A 24865-nucleotide genomic window follows, 5' to 3' on the forward strand; every position below is an offset into this window, starting at 1 on the left:
AGCAGAGGGAGCTGGAGACCGCCTGGCCGGGGGGGCTCCCGAAACCTGCCCTGGTCCCGGGTCCTCTCGGGGGCAAACCGGGGCTCCCTCACGGAAACGGCCCCCAGGTTCCCGCTGACGTGCGTGTAAACCACCAAGGAAAACACTGTCGGGTCATAGAACGATAGCGGCTGTTGACGCCTATAATCGTCTCTCAGAAGTTACAGTTTGAAGATATAAAGTTGTGTTCTCAAAGGGGAACCAACACCGGCCACTAATACGAAGGAATGCGAGGAAAAATTCTTTCCACAGCGCCAGGTATGAAGAAGAATAGTTAGTTCCTAGTCTGTATGGCGGTGTGCCACTCAAAGGGGAGTACAATGAGGGCATCATTCCCGACATTTTGAAAATAAGATCCTTGTGAGCGGGCAAAAATGCAATAGACAATAAACCGAAGACCAAATTTCCTTTAGCTTAATTATTTTGTGAGTCTTGTATAAACCATACAGAATCTGCACCCTGTAACAGGAGGGAAGAGACGCCCACCAGCCATGCGGCCACAAGCCGATGCTGTGGTGGCCCCGTGTCACCGGGCTTGGTGGTGTCACCGGGCTTGGTGGTGTCCCCGGGTTTGGTGGCCGCTGTCCAGCTGTGATCCCGCAGGGAGGAGCGGCCGGCCCAACGCCGCCTCCTCTGGCCCGGGCAGTGCCAGCCTGCAGTGGCAGCGCCGCGGGGGAACAGCGCTGGCATCGGCCTCCGCTCGCCCCGTGTGAAGCTGGAACCAAGCTCTGACAAGATGCGCGGTGCGAAAAGTAAATCGTTAGCCTTTACTGGAGTGCTTCTCGGCTGCCTGGAAATGGTGAGTGCGACTTACCTCCTGAAAGCCATTTGAGCGATGATGCTGTACTCTTCGGGAAAGCAAACTAAAAGTTAGGGTGGAGCACTATCAGATATCCGCTTCCACATCGGTATTCCGATACTATCACAGTGTTGCACTGTTTACATACGATTGAAAAATACTTCAAAAGTGTGTCAACAACTGCAAACAGGATTAATAGGCAGGTTCAGAGGGGGAAATGCAGAAGCAGTGCAATCTGCATACCTGTACCAAATCTCATTGGTTGTGTACTCTTTCCATGCTTAAAGAATCTGAGCAAATACATAATATCAGTAAAATGTGTTAATAAACAAAATATTTTGGGTTATTGTTACTAACATTCTTAGATTTTTAATTTTCCAAATAAAGTATGTCACACTGTATTTCTAATTTTGTTATATCTTCATTTTCAGGTATTTTCAGCAAACACAGGTAAATACTCAAAATGGTTATTTGTTTTTTCCTGCCTATTTTTGAATGGGTCTGAAGAGAATACCCATTTGTGCTTTTTAATAAAATATTCTGTAAGTTCTAGCAGCTTTGCAAACAAAAAATGTTTTCATGTTTGATTCAGGCTTGTAAAATTACATTGATGTCTTTATAAATTTTAAATCTCATTTTTAAGAGTCACAATTCTGTTGGACACTCATGCAAATATTCAGACTTGTGCCTTAATACTAGTTTAAACCAGGGAGAACACTCTGATGAACAAATTCTGCTATTCATTATATAGCTGTGGTACAAATGGAATTCACACTGTCCCATATTTACAACCAATTGTTGTATATTTTGATAATTAAAAAACCAAAAAAACCCAAAAGAAATATGAAAACTCCATCACCCTCCCTCAAAAAAAAAAAAAAAACAAACCAACCAACCAACCAAACAAACAAACAAAACCAAAATAAAAACCACACCAGAAGAAACACAATCTCCTATGGACAAATATTTCCAAGGTTTTGGAATTTAATACACAGCTACTCAACTAACAATTAACATCTGCTCTTAGTCCCAAGCACGTTCTTATCAGTTACAGTCAGACACCCTCTTTTGCCCCATTTGTAGAAATGGTCCCAGATGTTCTGTCTGACCATGCCTATGGAGCATTTGCAGATGGGTCTTTCACAATTGTGGAGCAAAATACTGCACTGTAATTTTTTTTAGTTTGTTCTATAATATTGTCTTTCGTAACAATTCATAAAAATTTCTGTGCAGGAAATCCTCACCCAGGTCTAAGTCTTGCTCACAGTCCAGGACAGAAAAAAAAAAAAATATATATATATATATATATATAACAGCATATAGATGTTAGCACTTAGCTGAGCAGCTGTGTATAAAACTTGCTCAGGTCTCCCAAATCCCCCGTGAGCTGCCTTCCTATGAACAAGTTTGCCACAAATACCTGCTTCACCCCAAATACCTCTACATTTCTTCTCTTAATTTTATCTGGGATGTACCTTCATTTTATCTTTTTTCTCTTCTAGTGAGTGTTTTGCAGCCTTGCAACATGTGTAATTGCTTTGTAAATGCTTATTTTAGTGTGAAAATCCTGATTTCTGAACATAAATTACTTGTGGTTAAGAAATACACTGGTGTAGTTAGTTTTGTGTCTGCAGTACACACGAGCTCTTTTTGAATGGTAGAGCATAACACCAAAGCATTGTTACAATATTTGATTTGCCAAAATCAAATATTTTCAAAACCCCTCTGAGCAGGGGGTTAGGTGAGTTCCTGTGACCCCTTCCAGACTAGATTATTGTATGTTGCTTTAATATGGAAATGCCTATGGTTCAGCGTCCTATTTCAGACTGCTTTGTATAAATATATACATCTTCTTTTTATATATTGCTTTGTATATCACTTTAGTTAGTAATATAGTTAATTTGCTCTAAAGGAGACCCTCTCAGTGAAACCTAGGTTAAATAATGGTCTTGCAATAGTGATTTCAGAGTATTGGAGTATTTTTATGGAAAGATGAAATTTGATCTAGAATATCACAAGACTCTGTATTTTGTTAATGTTCACTGAAAGTCCATTTAACTCAAATTTTAATCATTCATAGAAAGTGTAGACTATTTCTCCTACATTTTTGTCTTTGTGAAACATTCCACAGGACTGTGTTTTCCCACTTCAGTACGTCTCTCATTATTCCCATTTTAGCTCCAGATATACCTGTTATTGACCAAGCCTATTCAAAACTTAGCAACAGTATCACAGTGGAATGGAGAGCAGTACCTGGGGCTACTAATTACATGCTGACTGCACAAGATGGAGATTCCTTTGTTGAAGCTATAGTGAAAAATTCTCCAGGCACAGTGACGGGACTGAAGCCTGCCACCTTGTACCGAATCACTGTCAGATCTATCAGTGCTGGAGGAAAAAGCCAGCCTTCACCTTTCAGAAAAGTAAAAACAGGTCAGCTTTCAAAATCTTATGTCAAATTCTGTCTGTTATTATAACATAAAGCATTTATGCATGTACCAGTCCTGAAGTATTATAATTTTTTTTAAATTGTACTGATCACATTCTTCTTTCAGTTTTTGAAGACTAGAATTCAGCCATCTGATTTAATGACCAGGACAAAAGTCTGAATTAATGGTTTACTTTATGATGGTACAGTAAGTTAAAAGTTCAGCTGGGAGTTTCACTAGAATTTGTATGAATATATGTATTTTACTTTAACAAAAGGCATAACTTGAAGGAATAGAAGAAATAAAGAAACAACCAAAAGTATAAGATAGGAAGACAATGTGAAACTTAGAGGACAGGAAATGCAGTATCTTCTTGGTGATCTTCATTCTTCAACACATGCAGTCCTTCCCACTTTCTGTATAACTTTTGTTCATTTCACAAAACATGTAATACAATAATTGATGCACCAAATCACTTTCCAAATTTGTTCTGTTGATCTTGCATTAATTTATTTTTTCTGGTTTTGTTGTCGCTGAATTTGTCTCTCAGGGTTAGTGGTTGTTTTTTTCTGTACATTCATTTTAAATTTGGCCTTTTCAAGCTGTCCTACTGAAAAACCAAAAGCATAATTTTGTTTTTTCTTAACAGTCCTGGCTGCTCCGGTCCTGTCTGTTCGTTCTCCGAGCTGTGACTCCATTGCAGTGAGCTGGAAAGCTGTGCCTATGGCAGCTGGCTTCTCTGTGTCACTCATGAGATCAGATGGCTTGGGCAGAGTGCTGAGGCAGAACACCACCAACACCTCCCTGATATTTACAAATCTAGATCCAGGAACTCTGTATACTATCAAGGCTTATGCCTGGAATGCCAATGGGATGCCTGGAGATGATTTCACATATAACCAAAGAACAAGTAAGAAATTTTCTTTTCTGAAACCAAGTCAGCATTCGAAGAACAACACAGCAACAATATACCAGAAAGTATTTGTGTGTATTTGTGATTGTATTATGTTTTTCAAAGATACATTGAGTAGATTTTCAGATTATATTTTTGCCCGATCTCAAAGTTTATGAAAGCTCAGGTGACATGGCTATGTTTAGTGAACAGTACTGAGGCAAAGATAGCAATTACTGTCACTAAAGTACACTAAAGTACAACTAAAGTTGTACTTAGGACAGGTCTGGATAAGGGTTACACAAACTCAGACTGATTTTGAGGACTTTTCTAATTGAGAGAAGCAAATATTCAAATAAGCAGGGAGTTCAGCCATGGTCAACTAGAACTACTTCTTTTTTAAAATGTAATTTTATCATAAATGAGGGTAAAGTTTGCACTCAAAAAAAAATGCATTTAGTTCACAAGTTGAGAAAGAGATCATGTCTGTAGGCTATAATCTAAGTTATATTTATGTGTTCCAAATTGATATACCATAGGTCCTAATGCACCAGTGGATGTTAAAGTAGCTTTCAATAGCGGTGCTTTAAGAGCTGTTGTCTCCTGGATGCCAGCAGAAGGAGCTCTAACTTACAGTGTCACAGTCTCCAGTGGACTCCTGAAACTGAGGTGTAACACATCTTCTGCCTCCTGCATGGTGCCATCCCTGCAGTGCAGCTCTGAATATGATGTGTCTGTCACAGCACACAATGATGCTGGATCCAGTGAACCTACTGATGCAGTGAGCTTAAAAACGAGTATGTGTCACTGATTATTATGTAGCTCATTTTAACATCTACTTCTTTAATTTCAAATGTAAATGAGTCCACTGCAGTTCACAGGTGATTCTCAAATAGTTCTGCTTCTGACCTTTGTTCGTGAATTATGTCATATACTTCTCTCTTGCAGGAGTAAGAGCCTAAGCATTTTTCATATTTCTGTGACAAAAACTTGCAGTGGTGGAACAACTTTGTGAGGAAATGACATTAAGAACTGCCTCTGAGCATAGAACTGTTCTGGGTCACATCAAGTTGTTAGTTAGAAAGGGATCAACAAAAGCACATTTAGCCAAAGTAACACCACTAGACTAAATTAAGAAACCATCAACCATATTCAGGACAATAGCTTGCTCAGTGCAGCTACAGCACCACTGCCATGTCAGAGATTGTTGTTTCCTGACCTGTTAGATGAACTGCCCATGTAATCAAAATCTAAACAATTTCTTCATATTATATGCTACTTGAAATGCACAACATTATGTATTTAGTTATTTGATGTAATCTGCCTCATTTTGGCTTTTGATAGGAGATCAATCATGGGAGCAACTCTCTGGTGCATCTAACAGGATGAGAGAGCCTTATGCCAGATAGCTATGAAGCTGTGGGCTGTAATCTCAGCCAACACTGCTTCAGCTAGATCACATATATTCATTCTAATAGCAGCAAGCTGCACTTTACTGAACTAGAAAGAAAGTAAATATTATTTAAACAAAAGCCATGGAGTTTGCAATTCAATGTGGCATTTTGGAATGCCAACAGAAAGGAAACCTAAGCAAAGGACAGTTCTACTCAGCCACAGCCAGTAAATTTTATAAAAAGTATAAAGGGTTTCCACACATAGAGGCTTTTGGATGCCAACTGCTATTCATGCTAGTATTCCAATTATCATCCAAACCTACTATTTGTGAGCACACACTGTGCCAGTTTCTTTTGAAATATTGCCTGGCATCACTTTTTGTTCAGAGGGCTCCTTAAACAAATGTCTCTGTAAAACATGATGGTAGTATCTATTTTGTTGTGTAAAAATCATATCCACTTGTCATCTAAATATAAGCACCAACCTCTGTAAAGGCTGCTAAATTGCTGTTTTCTTGATCAAGACAGAGCAACTGTTCAAGCTGAGTAGAATAATTCTATATTCTGTGTGATTCAATATATCACTGATTTTCCTTTATTCCCCAAGAGTATAACTTCAAGAAAGAAAAAAATAATTGTATTGAGAATTTGTTTTCATTTTTTTTTCAGTTCCTTGTGCACCAGTAAACATATCAATTGAGGAGGATGAACCTGGGCACTTGCTGGTATCATGGTCTAGTGTCAGTTTGGGTCATTATTACGTGGTTTTTGTGAAGAGTGATGATGGCTTGGAAGTGCACTGCAACACATCACATACTCAGTGCCATTTCCAGTCAGACTGTGGTTTCACTTATTTCATCAGTGTCTTTGCATATAACAAGGCAGGACAGAGTCCTTTAGGTGATGTACTCAATTACACTACTGGTAAGTAGCCATGTATTCCTGCAAATTCATTTGGATCCTTTAACTGTATTTATGGTTGAGCTGTTTGGACATTTTTACGGGAAGATAATGACTTAAAGTTCTATTTTTATTCAGGTTTTGGGCATAACACACAAAGGTTGGCAGAGAAAAAGAAACAGTTCACATTGCAATTAAACTTAACTTGCATAGTCAAGTGCAACAACATGCATACAAATTTGAAAACAGTTTAACAATTCACAATCATCAGGCAAGGACATATGAATAACACACAGACCTGGCATAACATTTGAATTCTAGTCCTGTCTGGGTTTTTGGTTCTTTTTGGTTTTACCACAGGAAGGGTGTACCAAAGTCTTCAACTTCCTCATACTTGGAGGGAGTTTTCATACTTGGAAAATGAAAAAAATAGTAAGTTCAACATTGAAAAGAACATTGTTATTTAATCTCTAGACCTTTAAAATTTTAAACCAAAGATATGTATAATTCCTGTGTCTGACCTAAACACTAGTATGTCCTCTGTCGATTTGGAAGGAGTGGCACTGAATTAATTTAAGAAGTAAATCTTGGATTCATTGGGCTGTTTGCACAGTACCGGTCAACTTTGGAGAAGGCATGAAGCACACAGATAAATGAAACAAGGTTTTTATTAGCACCATTTCCCCACTCCCATTCGGGTTTCCCTGTCTGCCTTTCTGTCCGCAGCTCCCTGTTGCCCAGGTGACTTCAGGGCCGTGTTCGTATCAAGCGACACGGTGCGGGTGGCCTGGGCTCCGGTGCGAGGCGCGGACCTGTACGAGACGCGGGCGGCGGGCGGCGGCGGCGTGCTGCTGTGCAGGGACACGGCCGCGGCCTGCACGCTGTCGGCCCTGCGGTGCAGCACCCCCTACAACATCACCGTGCGCTCCTTCAGCGAGGCCCGCGGCAGCAGCGCCGCGTGTGCGCCTCACTGCGTGCCCACAGGTACTGATCGCTCATGCTGCCCTAGCTGAGCAAATCGTTATTATACAGCTCAGTGATTCGTGCATGAAAACGTTACTGGAGAGCTAAGTTGCTGTTTAACTAAGTTCGCTGATAAAAATTTTTTAAAAAACAGCAACTCCAAAACTGAAAGTCCGTAAGAATACACTATAAGAGGGGGAACTTATATCAAATTTGTATTGAAAGCTTCTGATAGCTTCAGTATTTTGAAAATCAGAATTACAATTTATACACAAAATCCTTACGTTATCTGTTCTGTCACAATTTCTAAATTCTCACCAGGAGTAAAGCATATAAAGATCATATGCTTTTCTGAAGTGATTTAATTTTCACATGTAACTTATGTAGTATGCATAAATAAACTGTTTAAATACTATTAATATTAAATATTTCAGCTCCCTGCAGTCCTGAAATTAAAAATATCTCAAAGGAGGGTCCATCTGTAATCAGTGTGCAGTGGCAAGCTAACAATGAAGAAGCTATGTACGTTGTCACTGCCAGAGGAGAGGCTGGACTTTGGCATTGCACAAGCACCAAGAATTCCTGTTCCCTAATGGATCTTCCCTGTGGATCTGCTTTCTCTGTAAGTGCTATAGCAAGATCAGCAGCAGGACAGAGCTTACCAAGCTACAGTATCCCTTTAGAGACAGGTATGAGGAATTTTATATAATTCAACATACTTAGCAGCATAATATTAAATAGTTCTATGACTCTATGGTTTTGGCTATTTTTTATTTACAATATATGCACATTGTACTATGTATTGCTGGATGCTGTTTTTGTAAACCTGTCTGTATCTTTGTGTGTGACAAGGAAGGGTCATTTGGCAGTTGCCTCAGACTGAGAGGCCTTAGTGCAACCAATAATCTTCTGGCACAGCTAACTAAAATGCAATAACATATGCCACTAATGTAATGCATAATTCTTGTCAGCATTTTGATATTTAGTACTACCAGGAGAGGCAATGAGGTCATGTCCAGGTCAACAAATAAACAGTTGTAAAGAACAAATTAAAGAACATCCTACCCACTATTCCTGCTATTAATTTAACAGGTTTTGTTTTCTACCACCTCTCCAGGCAGAGATTAATATACACCAGGATCTAGTTTTAACATGCAGTTTGGCTGCAGTCATTTTACATTGTAGAGGAAGAGACTTTAAACAGAGACAGAGCTGGAATGAGATATATGACTTGAGGGGTAGAGACAGACCCTGCTTAATTAAACTACAGATGTACTCTGATATTCTGATGAAAAATCTTAAAAACTTTTAGAATCTTGATGAACAATCATTTTATAATAATTCCAGGGTTCTAACCCATAATTAGAGACAAATTGATCTTACATTAACATTCTATGTATTAGAGGCTTTCCAGCAGAGTCAACTATTTTTAAGCATGCCTGAAAAATATGCACTTCTTAATTCCTTTAATCCTAATCATGTACTATTCTACCTGCAACCCTCCAAACAACTTCCATTTTCCAGGTACAAAACAGAATTAACTTCTCTGTTTTTGTTCTCTTTCAGCTCCTTGTTGCCCTAGTGACCTGATACTAACTCAAGTGACACAGTCAGTAACCAACATCAGCTGGTCTGTTGGGAGGGGTGCACAGACATATGTAACAACACTGGAGTCTCCAAAAGGACAGGCAAAGTGTCACACACTTCAGACCTACTGTCTCCTGGGATGTATCACATGTGGCACCAACTATACAGTGTCCCTGAAAGCCATCAGTGAGACGGGTTTGACATCCAGCTGCACCTATCAGGGATATTCTTCCAGTACGTCAAGTGTAAATGCAATTGGGAAGAAAAACTTTGTGTGGTGTTCCTCTCATAAAAATAGCAAAGCTGAAATTCAACACACAGCTAATACACCTGCAGTTCCCTCTTTAAATGAAAGCACTTCAGATTATTTGCCTATAATCAAGACTTGTTCTTTCAACAGCCATCAGCTGGCCATATAAAAAAGTTCTAATAATATTGCTCCAGAAACATTTTTTTAATTTAAATTATGCTGTGGCATAATTAAATTTTAGAGAACTCAAAAGGATTCTGGGCATTCCAAAGTAGGTCTTATGCCAGGTGAGAGCAAAAACATTCCAACATGTAAAAAAATGACAGAATTCCCGCTCCATAAAATGACACTAAAACTTTTCTCTCCTAGTTCAGTTTAAGAATTATTTTGGCTTTGTGAAAGAATAACTTTCTCTTTGAGATGCTGGTAATCATAGTAATCTGATTTAAACTGCAGTCTAGAAATTTATAATACATTGTGAGTTCACAAAATTTGCTCATTAATGTTTTTTACTTTCTTAGGCGCTTGCTGTCCTTCTGGGGTGAAGCTCTATAGACTCAGCAACAATGGCATCAGGGTGTTCTGGCGAGCTTCTGATGAAACAATAAACTACAATGCTGATTTACATGGCTCAAAGGGCAACTTCAGCTGTACCCCCAGCTCGGGTCTGAGTCACTGTGATATCACCAGGATACCCTGTGGGGATGTCTACACTGTGCTGGTGGCTCCAGTGATCAACAAGGGGCCAAAGCTCACATTCTGTCCTAAGAAAATATATTCAGGTAGAATTTAAATTTGATTTTTTTAAAATTTTTTTTTAATGCTAGATGGCTACAATGTAATCCAAAGTTATGCAGGTAAAGGTGGCATGGAGTAAACCTTTCTGCTCTAGTGTTGACTGCAGAGTAAACTTCATGAGTGCAGTCTTGCAATATCTGCAATGGGAATTTCACAGCAGCATTTAGGTCTGGGCACACTTATCTGCACAGCTGCCTCCAACTGGATCACCCATATCCTGGTGAATATAGAAAACTTAATGTTCAGTTGGGAGATTAGGAATGGTTAGAATATACAAGCAAATAAATGAGCATTTTGTTTCATGTATTTTTTAAATAAAGAAACAAATCAATAACTGCAATGAATCACTCCTAATCACATTTTTTAAAGTAAAAATTTTTTTAAAGGGGAAGAAATTACTTTGCTATTCCCAAGGCATGGATTTAATCCATTATAAAACTACTGCTATCTGATGGGGTTGCCTAGTAGTACAGATGGACTACATACTGTAGACTAATAATATTTTGCAGCTTACAACCTGACATCTAACACTTTCCCTGTTTCATGTCATTTCAGTCACCTGTTCTGGAAGCTCTGTTGGAATGGGTAAGAGCAATACATTCATTAAAAATTCATGAAGTTTATAGAATATTTTTGCATCACCTTCATATAAGATGTATATAACATATAGACTTGATAGTCAAGGTTTCTGGTAGTGTTATACAGGTTTATCTCATTTTATAATGTATAATTTAAAAAAAACCCAAACAAAACGTTACCTATATTGTGGCCTGTATATAATCAAGCATGGTCACAACACTTACTGCTAATTTGATAGCACACAATAAAAGGCAGGATTATCTTTTATAGCCTTCCCATATTCCATTACAAATGAAACTAGGTGGCACTTCTGCTTTCTATTTTCAAAAAGGTAAACAAAAAAAAAAAGTGTGGCTTACCTCAATCTATTCTACCTTATTTCTTCTGGGTTTCTGCAGGATAATGTTTTGTTTGCCTATGTAAACTGCTAGAAACAACTTCAAAAGCAGCCACTGAAATAAAAATTTCTCAAGACAGTTGCTTTTCCCTAACTGGAATTGTCTTAATTTCCAAATTCTTTTATAGTTATTTATAGAGGAAAGAGTAATGCAAAACACATCTAGATGAAATTCTGGTTCAGATAAGGAGGTAAGTTATAAGAATCACAATTCATATTAGAATGTATGAATCCAACTTTTCCTGCTGATTAAATCTTTGGGATTGGAGGGAAATGCATCACCAGCCCTGTATATCGCAAGTGGTTTGTTAAAATCCATCATATTTACCTCTGAAATCTCTTGTCATTTATTTCTACTAAAACTACTGATTTGTCCTCTCCTCCATTTGTAACAACCTTCTTTCACTTCATTAAGCCTTCACTTCACTATGCTGTAATTTCCCAGAAAAGCCCTTAAATCCAAACAGATAAAAATATTCTTCAGCACTCATTTACTTTCTCCTGCTGTTCTGGACTACTTTCTGCTCCTGTCTCAGAGGAATGACAAGAAATCACTGCTGACTTTTTCCCCAAGGCTGATCTCCTTTTTGCTGCTGTTCACCTACTGCTATCCTGGATGTTAAGATTGTTCATAACACCATTCTCCCTAAATGTTATTTTCAGTCTTTTTCCCCTGAAGCTGGAAAGACACATCTGTGCTTAAGTGCAACGTTCACAGCTGCTTGAGGACTGGGAGTAGGAAAGCTGAACACCCAGCCATATCTGAGACCTAATCCATAATCATACTCCACAGTGGTTGCTTTTTCAGCCAACTTTGAAAGCAAAGTTTAAAGTCAATGGTTCTACAAACAAGTGTCATTTAACAGAGTTTTTGGAAGCTCATGTGTACAGAGGTATCCAAAGACAACAGGGTTTCTAGCACTATTTTCAGCTTATAAAAACAGACACTATCCATTCTGGAAATTTTCTTTCTTCAGGGAACACATGTTAAGTATCTCAGCCAATGCTTCTGATCACTTGTGCAAAATCTCAAGGGAATCTCAGCTTCAGTAAGTTGCTTGTAGATGGCCCAAGAATTGCATGCTGCTTCTTAAAACATGATCTGCATTTAGTCACGATCAAACATTTAAAACTGCTCTGCATTAGTTAATAGAAAGTTGGTTTTCTCACTTAATAAAAAAAAAAAAAAAAAAAACAGCCTTCTTTCTTGAGGGTTCTATGTCAGTATTTGTTCTTTACAGACATCATTGCCAAACACTGTCACCACAGTGTTAAGTGTTTAACTGGGTTTTTAAAGATCTAAAGCAATTGGTTTCTTTTGGAACCAAATTCAAGCCCTGAGCTACTTCTTTTCACCTGAGCAATTCAGATAATTCCATGCTCTAATACTAACTCTAATGTACTTAAAGCCATTCTAAACTGTTGGGGTATGTTTTCTTATTTTCCCTGAGAATTAATTAACACCTCAATTACACACTACTACAATTACTACAAACAACGTTGTAGTGCTATTTTCATCAGCTCCTCTCACTTTTGTCACTGAAGTGTAATTGTATCAGAATGTATTATTTGTATGTCTGTTGGGGAAAAAAAAGCAAAAAGCTGGAGTTATGATTTCAAGAAAAAACACATTGATTCAGCTCTAAAATGTGTAGGAGATATATATTTAGCAAAACAGGGAGGAAAAGCAACACAATGAAACTGAGCCACATATACACCTCCTACTACGGCAGTATGTAACCTCAAGGTGTTTTTCAGGCATTAGACATTGTCTAGTAACAATTGTCTAATAGTTAACACTGCTGATATGTGAAACAGCACTTGGAATTCACTGAGCTGATTAAAAAATTTGATTTGGTCAGGATTGGTTGCAGGTTCTCTCCAGACTGAGGTAAACACACTTTTATGGGTCATGCTGGCTTCAGATCACAGGAAAGGACAACTAAATGTCATATTTTTGTAGACACTGTTTCTGTACTCACATGAAGCTCTGGACTTCATGAAGCAAAAAAACCCCAAGCAATAAAATTCTCAACTGAGCAAACAACAAAAATCTTACCAAAAAACCCCAAACAACCCAACCCCACTGTCTCTTGAAAGAAGACTAGAGAACAAGAAAATTCCTGTTGAAGGCTTGGAGGTAGGCAGCCTATGGATATGCTAAAATGGATGCTTTGAGAGCAGTATCTGTGAAATCACGTGCACTAACAAATGAAGTGATTAAAACCACCTAGGTTCATAGTAGATAACTTCATTATTGCTTACTTAATAAAAAATTTAAATTCAATGCATAATAGTAAATATGTATTTAGTTGGAATTACACAAATATGAACACTTGCAAAAAATTTTGTATATATTATTTAAAATATACACTGTTTTAAGTTTCATACGACACAGAATAATAGCTCCAAACTTAGATTTCAATCCACTGAAAGAAGTCGCAAAAATCTACCCTTCAGCTGATTTCAGACTCAACCCAGATTTACTGAGACTTAGTGTTCTACCACATCTAACTATTGCTGGTGAAGAGTAAAAGAGATACAATGACAACCTCATTGCAAAACATCAAAAGTGGCACTTAAATGCTGCTTTACCCTGCTTAATAGCTGGTGGTCATCCATACTTAAAGCTACATGCGCTGCACAATGGGACAAAGGGTTCAAGCATCTAAAGCCAGCAGAATTCATCAAATTCCTTCAGGTTCCCCTAAAGAGGGGAACTTGTATGCTGTATGAGACTACTAATATTATATTCCAGTACTCAGCATTGGAGCCACAGGAAATTCCCAAGCCAGATGAGGCTTCACAAGGATAACTATCCTAGGCTATTATGGACACGTGGCATACTATGCAAACTTGGGGTTCATAGTGCTTCGGTCATGGTCATTTACCCTGAGAACTGAAGAGTGCACAGACTGAGAGACAACAGCTCTGCAACCACAGCTCCTCCAGCTAAAACTGGCGGAAATTTCCTTCTAATGCCCCTGAGATGAATGTCCAGTGCACCTGTACTGCACTGCAACAACTGCACAGAGTGGGCAGCACTGGTGCCTCCACTAGCTCACCCCTGCTCATCAGTGCTGCTTTCACAGCCCTGCAGCTCCTTCTGCTTTCCTTTTTAAGGAACATGAAATAATAACAATGGCATCAAAGAAAGACAAAAAGGAATTAAGAAACCCTGGATACAAACTGAAGAGCTGTAGGACAGTAAATCCTAAGGATAACTTTAGACAGGTGTCTTGATTCAAGTAATTGTTACAGGTCTTGGTTGGCAGCGAATATTGCACTGTGCATTACACTGCTAACTCTATCGATTGTATTAAATTCAGAGGTTGGAAAGGACTACTTATAAAATAGGAAAATAAAAGCACAGTCCTGAAATTATTGCACTTGTAAAGAGATTCTGGGATGAGCCAGTCTTTGCACGCGCTGTAGCAAAATATTCAAAATCTTTGTTTTAGTGTGACAGTACTTGTCCACGTTCAGGTCAAAGATTGTCTCTCAAATACCTGCATTTTTTCCTGCAAATAAACCATTTTTCCACTGTACTGACCAACAGTCTTGGAAGAGGAAGAGGCCTGAAGGAACAACTGGAAATCAGCAATCCATTTTCCCTGACAAAACACTGGTTCTGCAGCCTCTCTGCCCAAGAACATATTTGTTTCAGAAACTGAAGGTTAAAAACAAGGCCAAAAGAAGCCCTCTAGACACAAACAAGATAAATTAAAGTTGCCATCACTGGACAGAATCCATGCAATCTCTTGGCAGACTGCAGAAACAGTTCTAGTTATCTACTAGACAGGGTATTTTTTTTCTTCTCCAATCTTAAATGAAAGCTCAGTATTTTAGTTTTACACTGCAAGGGAATGAATTTGTTGAAGCTTAAGTTTTGTTTCAAGTTCAGACTTAAAATCAGGTAACGCAAATATAAGCAGACAACCTTAACAACACCAGTCCTAAAAAATGTTGATTACTAAGGATCATGGTGATAAAGACCATTACAGTTCAGAAAACAGGAAGAGAAGGGAGGAAGAAAAAAGTTTACTTCTTGGAATACTATGGAATAAAGTATACTGTTGGAAGTCAAAACACTGTTTTCCCTGGATGTTTAAAATATGCCTTGATGACCTGCACCACACAGAAGCAAAAAAGGCGTAAATATTGTATTTCTACCCTCGGGTTACTTCATGATTGATTCCCACTTCATATTCTTCCTCTCTTGGGGCTGCAGCATTTCTTGTGTCTGCTACATCTTTGTTGTAAGTCACTTACTATATAAAATCTCTTATTCATACAAAGTGTCACTTGATCTGAAAATAAAACGTGGAGGAACTGAAGCACTCTTTAACTGGCCATGAACGTGCAGGGAAAAGCTGACACTCAATACAAAGGAATTAATTGAGAGTTTATTCCAGGTGGTTCTCCTCACTGAGTACACAAGTCATCAGAATAATCTATGAAATAGACTTGGACTTTAATGATATGATCTTCTTCTATAATGCATTTTGGTTTTTCCATCTAACAACCTGTTTAAAAAAAAAAATCTGCCAGATGAAATGTTCAGCACAACCTGTGATCTTTACTATTTGTAGAAAATATGAATTAAAAAAGGACACTATCAGTTAATTCTTACTTTAAATGTTTACACTTATAAAATGCTTTGGAAGCTTGAAACTGAAATCCTTTGTGATATTTTTCTTCTTCCTACCTCCCTCTTCCCATCTTAAATGCCTTTATTAGCCCAGGATTATCATAAATGACAGAGTGCAGCTGCTTAAAAACATTAAAGGACCACAAATGGATAAACTGTGTTTTTTAAAAAAAAAGGAAGCTTACATGGATTTTCTTCAAACAAATAAAATGCATAGATGGCTACGGTACTCATCTGTCAATCTTTACAGTGTCCGCTTGAGGTAGCCTTTTTACAGAACAACTAAACAAGCCCCAACGTAATCTAAATCCTTGCATCAAAACCACTATCTCTGAAAGTCCACTCAATTTAACACCACTGGTGATCAACATAATACATTTTAAAAGCTTTGGACAAAACAGCAGATACAGTGGGCATAAATGTTAGTTCTAAATCTGCAGCCCTCAATGTACATTGTACGCACATAAATATCTCAGCTATAATACACATTCCAGATCCATCCCTAAAAGCCATACTATTATGGAAAGCACAGCCATGCTAACTTCAGGATACAAACCATAATTCCACGTCTACAAAAGGAAAGTATAATTAGTGGCAGTTTATTGCCTCATACAAATTTAACCAACATGGCAACCATGCCAAAGGAATTAAAACATTTTCAGGACATATGTACAGACTGTACATTTCAGAAACATCTGAACAATAAAAATGCAAGAACAATCTCGGCATTACAAATTAAACTAAACAAATGGTTTGAAACCGTCAATGCATTGAATGGGTTTACAAAGGCACTTCCCTACCGAAAATAGGAAATGACAATCTGCAGCCTAGAGGGAGGTTGGAGAAGAGTGCTCATCAACTACTGCACAATCTCAACTTTAAGAAAAAATAAGCAGGATTTAATCAAACATTTATAGGATTCAATGTGATCCACTTTTGAAAGAATTCACACAGTCTCATCTTTGTTTTTCTGTTGCTTTTCTTGGCTCTCTCGTTCTGTACTTTGGCTCCTTCGACGATCATGTTTGTCAGAATGGTCCTTGCTATCACTGTGATCATGTTTGTGGGAACGTTCTTTGCTTCTGCTACGCTTCCTAGATTTTTCTTTGCTGGGACTCTGATCTCGTTTTCTGGACTTCTCAACACTATCTGTTCTTCCTCTGCTTCTGCTTCTACTTCTTTTATTTGACTTCTCCTTATTTTCATTTTTATGTTTACTTGATTTTTCTTTGCTCCTGCTTCTGCTGCGCTTACCTGTGTTCCTGCTTCGGCTCCTACTCCTATGCTTTCTTTCCCGGCTTCGACTTCTACTATGCTTTCTCTCTTTTTTGGAATCCCTCTTGTCATCACGGTGTTTCTTTTCATCTTTGTCATCCTTGTGTCTCCTCTCCTCTGTGTCACCCTTACTTTTCCTTTCTTTTGACCTTTCTCTAGATCGATCTTTTTCCCTCTCACTACCTCTTTCCTTATCATAATCTCTCTCTTTTTTCCGACTCCGTTCATTTTCTTTCTCTCTCTCCCTGTCCCTGTCTCTTCTATCTCCTTTCCTGTCACGACTTCGACTCCGGCTTCTGTATCTGTCCCTGCTTCTGCTTCGCCTCCGTTCCAGTGAGCGATCAGTACTTCGGGATCTCCGCCTTTCCTTTTCTCTCTCCTTTGCTTCACGTTCTAATCTCTGCCGTTCTCGTTCTCTTTCTAGTTCTCTATCAAAACTAGATGATCCATGGCCTTCCCGATGGTGACTTCTGCTTCTGGATCTTCTGGGAGACCTCCTGGGACTGATGGATCTTGGTCTTGGAGACCTTTTAAAATAGAAGACATTCTACATGAAACACCTCCTTCAATAGTTAAGAAATCCTCTTTCCAATTTATACTTTACAGACAGAGTTTGTATTTAATCTTAAATAGAAAATATCATCTGATTATTTTATATTTTAGTCCACTAGCATCCATAAACTGTTGCCTTAAAACCTATTTCAGTGAAAAGACAACATGTTGGTGGTAATAAGTAGTTCGATATTGAACTTTTAACATTAATTTTTAAAATAATGTTTATGTGACCTTGAACGTCTACGTTCTGCATGCCGGTCTATTTCCTCCATCCCCTCCTTGCCATCTTTCTTGATTTTTCTAGGTCTGCTTTTGATTTGCTGGTCAATGGCTTTCTGGACCGGCACAGGAATTCTTGGAAACAACGTGGAAAACCATTCAAGCTTAGTGAGGAAGGAACGAAGCATCTCCCCTATGGTCATAACGCAACCCCCACCTGCCTTCACATCCAGGTCCTGCAAAATACAAGCAAAAAGTATCCTGATGGTCAAAAATATTCTTTACTGATTAAAAAAAAATGCTGCTACATTACTGTCCTACTGAAGTCTCATGATTATGAAAGTTTACTTGTCTCATATTCTAATACATTTCCTTAGAGAAATTCAAACTCTGCACCCTTTGGATTTGGCAGAATGTTACAGATAGGGAATGGGACTTAATATATATGCATGCAGGCACATACTAATCCTGCAGCCATCTGGATGGTAAGGGACTGTTGATGAAGAGATTAACACAAAATCCCCTTACACAGTCTGGTTATATGGTATGATTTTGCATTGTATTTTAATGCCACAAAGTTGAGAAGTCCTCTGAAACTACATTTAATACTCCATTTTGTGGATATACAACTGTGTACCATCATACCCAACCCTGTGGCCTAAATCATTTATGAACTACATCATTGCCTATCTAAAAATGATCATAGAAAGACCTCTAATACAAAATGGCATCCTAACAGAATTGGAAGCAATAGCAAACCAACTGCCATGAAGCAGTGAGGTTTCTAATTTAGAAATATGTAAAAAAATAAATAAATGAACAAATAATTGGAAACGCATAATCCATGATGACCATTGTCTCTGAAAAGGGTCATTACCGCATGAAGGCCTTCTTGCTATGCCCTCTCACAGCTCAGGACATGTTAGTCAGCTATTGTCAGTCCCAAACCTATAGTGCAAGCACACAAGGAAAGTGAGATTTGTTATCTAAACAGGAAGAGAAAATCTGAACGTAAAACTGCTTGCACTCACACACATTTAAGTGTTCAGATATACAGTTTTTCCAAATATAATCGCTGCAGAGATCTAAAGAAGAAAAAGAGGAGTTAAACGTAGCACCTGGAGAGTACGTACAGTTAAACAAAATAAACATAAGAAGCATTCTGAAAAGTAACTGTGTCCTGGGAAGGTTTTCACAGCAGCATGACAAAAGATGAACTGCTTCCAGATTTTAAGAACTGGAGGGGAAAAAAAATCCTGTAGGTTTAAATAATTCCATATATGAAAATTTGCTTCATCCTACTGAGTTTGACCAGGACTGGTAAGAAACTTAAGCAGCCCCAAGCAGGTTTTCTACATAACAGAAAGCTACTGATAGCAGCTGGGAAAGAAACACTAATTCCAAAAGCATAGTAGGAGATTTTAAGCAACAAGAAATAAACACATCTTGATACCCAGCATCAGCAAGAACTGAAATGTATAAACTAAAAAATAATGCTTTGAATAATGGACCAGTTAAGACCTGCACAATGCATTGTACTTGTGACTGCTTTACTGTCCTTGAAATTGACTTAGTGTGACCCTGAGAATGAAGCCACCCCAATGCTTCTCATAAATTACAGTCCAACGTTGTGGAGAGGAATGCTTATTAGCTAATCCCAGCTGGGGGAGAAGGACATTACATTGATTCAAGTCCAATTTTTTTCATTTTTGTTAAAAATTGACTATAGCATGGGTTTACCTGAAATCACCAGTTGTTTCCTTTGCTCAATGTTTTTGATACTTAGCATGAAATTTTTAAATGTTTAAAATAAATACACTGCATTGCAGTTAGACACAGGTGTAATTAACACTATTTTTATTACCAGTATTTGGACATTATTTGCAACTACAACATTTGAAATTTCTTCAAGTAAATGCCTATTGTCACACTGAGATGGCAAGTGATCCTTCCTGTTCTAGTCTTAAATTTAGAATGTAATTTCAAACCTGCTCAATAAATCTTAATTGCAGCAGTATGCAGCAGACTGTGTACTCAACTTCATAGCCCAAGAAACCTTACCCACCAGCTCCCTACTGTTTCTCCAAAGAGTAAATCGGGACTAGGATACCAAAGGTATTCTCCTATCTGACTGAATAATAATGCAATCTTCTTTACTGAATTTCTTCAGTTAGCAACTCATCCCTTTATCTGCCCCAATAACAAAGACATTAAGATTCCAGAGATAAAGCCATCTTATGCAATAATCAGGCTTTTTGCTTCTTCTCTGAAGAAATCCTGGGTTTAGCTGTTCTAGGACATGAATAATAACCACAGAGATTTCTGGCAGAATTTTCGAAGGTGAATGTTGGTTTCTACCATTCCCACTCTTTTATGTAACCATCAATTCCCCTATCCCAGTAATAAAGTGATAATACAAATTTAGCACTTGCATGACTTACTACACCTTACCTAAAAGTAACTGATTTTAAAAAACACAGAAGACACATTCACACAGCCTGCTGTCTGCATTCTGATTCAGTACACCTGTTCCACATGGTTTTGCAAATGTGACACAGTAACATCTTAACCAATGAAAAAATCTGTTAGATCTTCAATATCTAAGAGAAATTACCCAGGTCTCAGCTCAAACCTGTTTCCTGCACCAATTAACATACATATTGTTAATATTACAAGAACTTAACACTGTAACATTCAAACTACAGAAAACCCTGTTGAGCAATGTTTAAGCCTAAAGTAGTAACATGAAAAGAAACAAAAGAAAATAAATTATTACCCTCGCCGACATACCTCTTCATCATCAAGAAAGGATTCAAACCAGTCCCATAGATCTGTAGGAGGCTGTGTGTACCTTTAAGCACAAAAACAATATAAAATTTTAATACAGCTTTCTGCATACTGGATCAGTCATTAGTTGATGATATTGATACTTACCTAATATACATAAATCCAAGAGCCCTAATATACGGGGAGTCCGTATGAGTGATAAGGCCCATCACTTGTTTACGAGTGAGCTTCAGTGTAAATAACTTGTAGAGCAGACAAAAAGCAGTAGACACAATTCCTCCAGTTCCAACACCACGCACCTTTCAAAAGCAGAAAGTTAGGTGAGGATGCAGGAAGTCACAAAGACATTATCCCAAACCTACAAAAGAATATGAGAACTAACACAGTATAAAATCTAAATCTACAAACAAAGCTATGGGGAAAAAGTAACACTACTGACATCCATTGCTTTGGAAGTAAGAAGAATGTATCTACTCTTTGTAATAAGTGTTTTATATCAGAGACTGAGCCAACATACAAGCACATTTTATCTATGCTTTGAAACGTTATTTACCAGACAGAAATATTTAAGAAGGCACGTACTTCTACTTACCCCTCCACACATCCCTGTCTGGCCTGCTGTTTTTCTGCTGCCCTTTTCCCATGGTTCAACATGTGTTACCTGAAAGGGTGAGGTGGGGGACAGGAGGAAAGAAAGAAAATTACAATTACAACCTTCATAATGTTTAGGTGACCACACAAGCCTGATTTAACAATGGATATCCTAAACCAATCTTAAAAAACTGTCTTCTAGCAATCTCAAAATGAAGTCTGCTTTGTCATTAAAGCAAAGCACTTGGCTATTTTAATTACCACATTAAGAAATTACAGCCAAAATCGTGAAAGAAATTTAAACAAATCCCATAACCCCAAAGAAAACATCCATGCTTATTCTATACTCCACGTTCTTTCAAATACTTTATGACTAAACCCCATCATTACTATTTCCTTGGGTGACTGGACAACTGCCTTTATTTAAACCATCTCCTTACAAGTTAAGTGATAACTGCTGATGACAGCTACAAAAGTCAAAACATACAGTCTCACATTCCTAAGTCTCATTTTTGAAGTAAACTTAACTAGAGATTTATTTTATCTCTTACTAATAGGACAAAAGAAATACGTTTATTAAGGGTAGTATTTTAACATAAAGTCAAAGTTTTTTCTCTTAGACTGCAGGGATGTAAAATTTGTTGAAGACAAATCTTTTGAGATACACTTAGGGATGAGTGCACAAACAAAGTTAATCAACACCATTCATAAAACTTGACAATAAGAGTCATAAACAAGCTCAGAACGACATAGTTGCCTATGCTATTGTTGATATTCTGAAATTCAGAGAAGCAATACCTGGCTCAATGAACAGGTATATTTTCTAAACACATCAACTTAAAATATATGTAGAAGACAAAAATGGTACAACGGTGCTACAGTGGATTGGGAATAAGAGTTCATGCTGTACGGTACTTCACAAATTAAGATTCGTTAACAAAACATGAAATAAAACCAATTCTGTACACAATCACATGACATCAGAGACACACTAACAGTAGAAGTTACTGAACTGTTTGTTTGGGGTTTTACAGTTGCTGTCTTTACCAAACAGGAAATATGAGAGATGCCAACACTGTAGAATTCAAAATTCACTACGACTTCCTGTACTGTTAGCATGAGAAGTTCATAAATACTACACAAATAATCCTACATATCCCTCTGGTTATACAGTATTGCCTCTCACAGGAAATGAAAAGTATTTTTTAGTCAAAGGATTGAGTATAACATTATCACAAACCTAGTCTTCAACTTTAATTATAGTCAATGTAAACATGCTGGTTTTGACAGGTATCAATTAAAACAAACAACAAAACCCTGAAAACAATATTAATTTCAAAAAGAAGTAATTAAAGTTTTGATCCCACCAAGACTGCTTTGCATGCTTAACTTGTTGGAAGTACACAGATGAAATGAATCTGAGGACATGCACATGGCGTTAAGGTCAGGGATAAAGAAAAAGGAAGTCCTGCACTTCGTAGATACAGAACTGAAACAGGAGCCCAGAATTACAAACGAATTAATTCAAACATCTGGACACAACCCATATCTCCAAAGATGGTGCTTATCACCAGCTGCCTGTTTGACTTACTATCACCCTTCCTCATAATCCAGCACCCAGCATTCTAGTATTTTCTAGAAGAGCCACTTGATTCTTAGACAGACAAATACACTGAAAGATACAGCTGCTATGACAGGTCATTAAAAAAAACCCAACCCCACAACTCATTAAAAAAAACCAAAACAAAACAAAAAAACAACTAACAAAAAAAACCCCACAGCAATTATTCAGGAATCTTAAAACATGAAGAGAATTCAGATCTTATTAATATCAATGAAGCAGCTGAACCATCAGGTTATCTTCTCCCTCACAGCCATTACTCATGAGTGAGTAAGGGGCTGAGTTTTCTCTTTATTTAGCATGCAGTTTTGAGTCACTAACTGTCAAGTTCAGTAAATAAATCAGATCGACATGCAGGTTTTTAATGGCTTCTGAAAATTCTTCCCAAATTTAAGATAAAACTGAAACTGTGGGTCAAGCAAATGAACTATCCCACCTACTGCTGCTGAGCTCTACCAGCACAAATATGACAAATTGCACCAAATACTTTTTAGCGCATCTGAAGGGGCTCACTTTAAAAATAGAGACAGCTCTCAATGTTTCTGAAAATACATTTCTTTCATAACTTTTTCAGCTCTAAAAATCAATTGCTTAAGTAAACTCTGCTGCTTTCCATTTAGATAGTCACGAGTCTCTCACACATGAAACGTAGTAAATTAACTGGAGAGATACTGCCGACTATATATGTTACACTATGTATTAGGAGAAATAAATAATCAGCTCCAAATGACAGAGCACAGGCAGAGAAAAGCTATCTTTACATGAAAAAACAGTAGCATAAGTAAGTGCAAACTGCCAAAAATCTCAAAATACTGTAGTGGAATTAGTTTTCACAATTCTGGTGCCTGAAGTAACTTGATTTGGCTTGGATAAATGAAACAAAAAGGCTACCTTTGCTTTTTATTTTATTAATTTCAAATATACTGAAATCCACCAGGTGACACAGTAACATTATCAAGCAAAATGAATTCACCTGAAAAAATACGCCAGTAACAACCAAAACACAGGTGACTAAATTAATTATCTAACCTTGAATTATCTAAATTTTGGTCTCGTTATCAGAACAAAGAAAGTTGCTGCGTTGATTAGCATTAATTATGCATACCTCTACCTGGGAGAGTGGCTTGATGGAAGCCTCGGTGCAAAACTGATTCAATCCTGCTAACAAAACAAGAACCGAGACATGGGTGCCCTGATACAGACCATTAATCTCCCCAGCACATCTCACCTAACGGCAAGAGAAGCACTAAAAGGAACTCGTTAAGTTGTAAACTGAGTTACAGAGGAGGCAATCCTAACCTGGAGCTGAGGATGAAGGCCACACGCAGACACCCAGGGTGAGTGACCGCCATGGCTCCCGGGTGGGTACGGGGCGCGCAGGCGGCCCCGCGCGGCGGGAGGGCCGGGCTCGGCGGCGGCACAGATCCGCGCCCTGCCGCCCGCTCCGGCTGAAGGCGCAGCCCTCAGACGGCCATTTCGCCCCCACCGCCCCGGCTGCCCTCTCCGAAACCCATTTACAGCTCGGCAATTCCAAATCCGACGCGGAACTCGCCTCTTTGGTGAGGCAGAGAAGGCAGAGCCTCGGATTCCCCCAGCTCAGCAACAGAACCGATACTTACTCCCATCCCTCACCGCAAGATAAGGGGCGAAAAGGCGCGGGCCGCAGCCAAACTGGGCCCGGCGCCAGCGCGGCCCGCGGGCTCACCTTGAAATAGATCTCGTCCACCACTTCGTGGTAGGTCTTGAGCTCGTAGAGCTGCACCTTGAAGTAGGGCGACGACAGGATGTTGGTGAGGATCATAGGGTTCAGGTTCATGGTCTTTTCGTTGCCCCACAGCGGTAGCACGTTGCCCTGCTTGCCCGAGGCCGCCGGCTTGGGGCCCCCGCTCTGCAGAGGCTGCTGCACGGGCGGGACGGCGCCGGGCGGGTGCTGGGCCACCTGCTGCCCCTGGCAGTTCGCCACCGCGGGGCTGTTGTTGGCCATGGCGGGTCGGCGCTCGGGGCAGGCGGGCCGCGCACACGGAGCGGGGCCGGCGGGCGCTGCCTCAGCCCCGACAAGATGGCGGCCGGGGAAGTGACGGCGGCGCCTTCCGGGGCCGCGTCACCGACCCGCGGGGCGCGGCGGGGAAAGGGCGGGGG

At 38.9% G+C, this 24865-nt stretch overlaps 2 protein-coding genes across 2 annotated transcripts; one reads left to right on the top strand and one right to left on the bottom strand.

The window, feature by feature from the left end:
* The first annotated feature begins 129 nt into the window (after window positions 1–129).
* Window positions 130–12560, top strand: FNDC7 (fibronectin type III domain containing 7). The gene is made up of 13 exons (XM_063165569.1): window positions 130–838; window positions 1270–1288; window positions 3017–3271; window positions 3917–4177; window positions 4699–4956; window positions 6223–6477; window positions 7180–7437; window positions 7851–8105; window positions 8983–9237; window positions 9775–10035; window positions 10607–10636; window positions 11156–11218; window positions 11691–12560. Exons 1-12 carry the CDS (start codon window positions 776–778, stop codon window positions 11191–11193), a joined length of 2208 nt encoding a protein of 735 aa, XP_063021639.1. The 5' UTR covers window positions 130–775; the 3' UTR covers window positions 11194–11218; window positions 11691–12560.
* A 3265-nt stretch (window positions 12561–15825) lies between these two features.
* On the bottom strand, window positions 15826–24725 carry PRPF38B (pre-mRNA processing factor 38B). The gene is made up of 6 exons (XM_063165568.1): window positions 24432–24725; window positions 21107–21175; window positions 20662–20813; window positions 20518–20578; window positions 17740–17963; window positions 15826–17480 (listed from the first exon to the last, which is right to left on the bottom strand). The coding sequence occupies exons 1-6, from the start codon at window positions 24708–24710 to the stop codon at window positions 16625–16627; spliced, it is 1641 nt and encodes a 546-aa protein (XP_063021638.1). The 5' UTR covers window positions 24711–24725; the 3' UTR covers window positions 15826–16624.
* Between the last annotated feature and the right edge of the window lie 140 nt (window positions 24726–24865).

This window comes from Melospiza melodia, chromosome 11, assembly GCF_035770615.1.
Source record: "Melospiza melodia melodia isolate bMelMel2 chromosome 11, bMelMel2.pri, whole genome shotgun sequence".
NCBI classification, from domain to species: Eukaryota; Metazoa; Chordata; class Aves; order Passeriformes; family Passerellidae; genus Melospiza; species Melospiza melodia.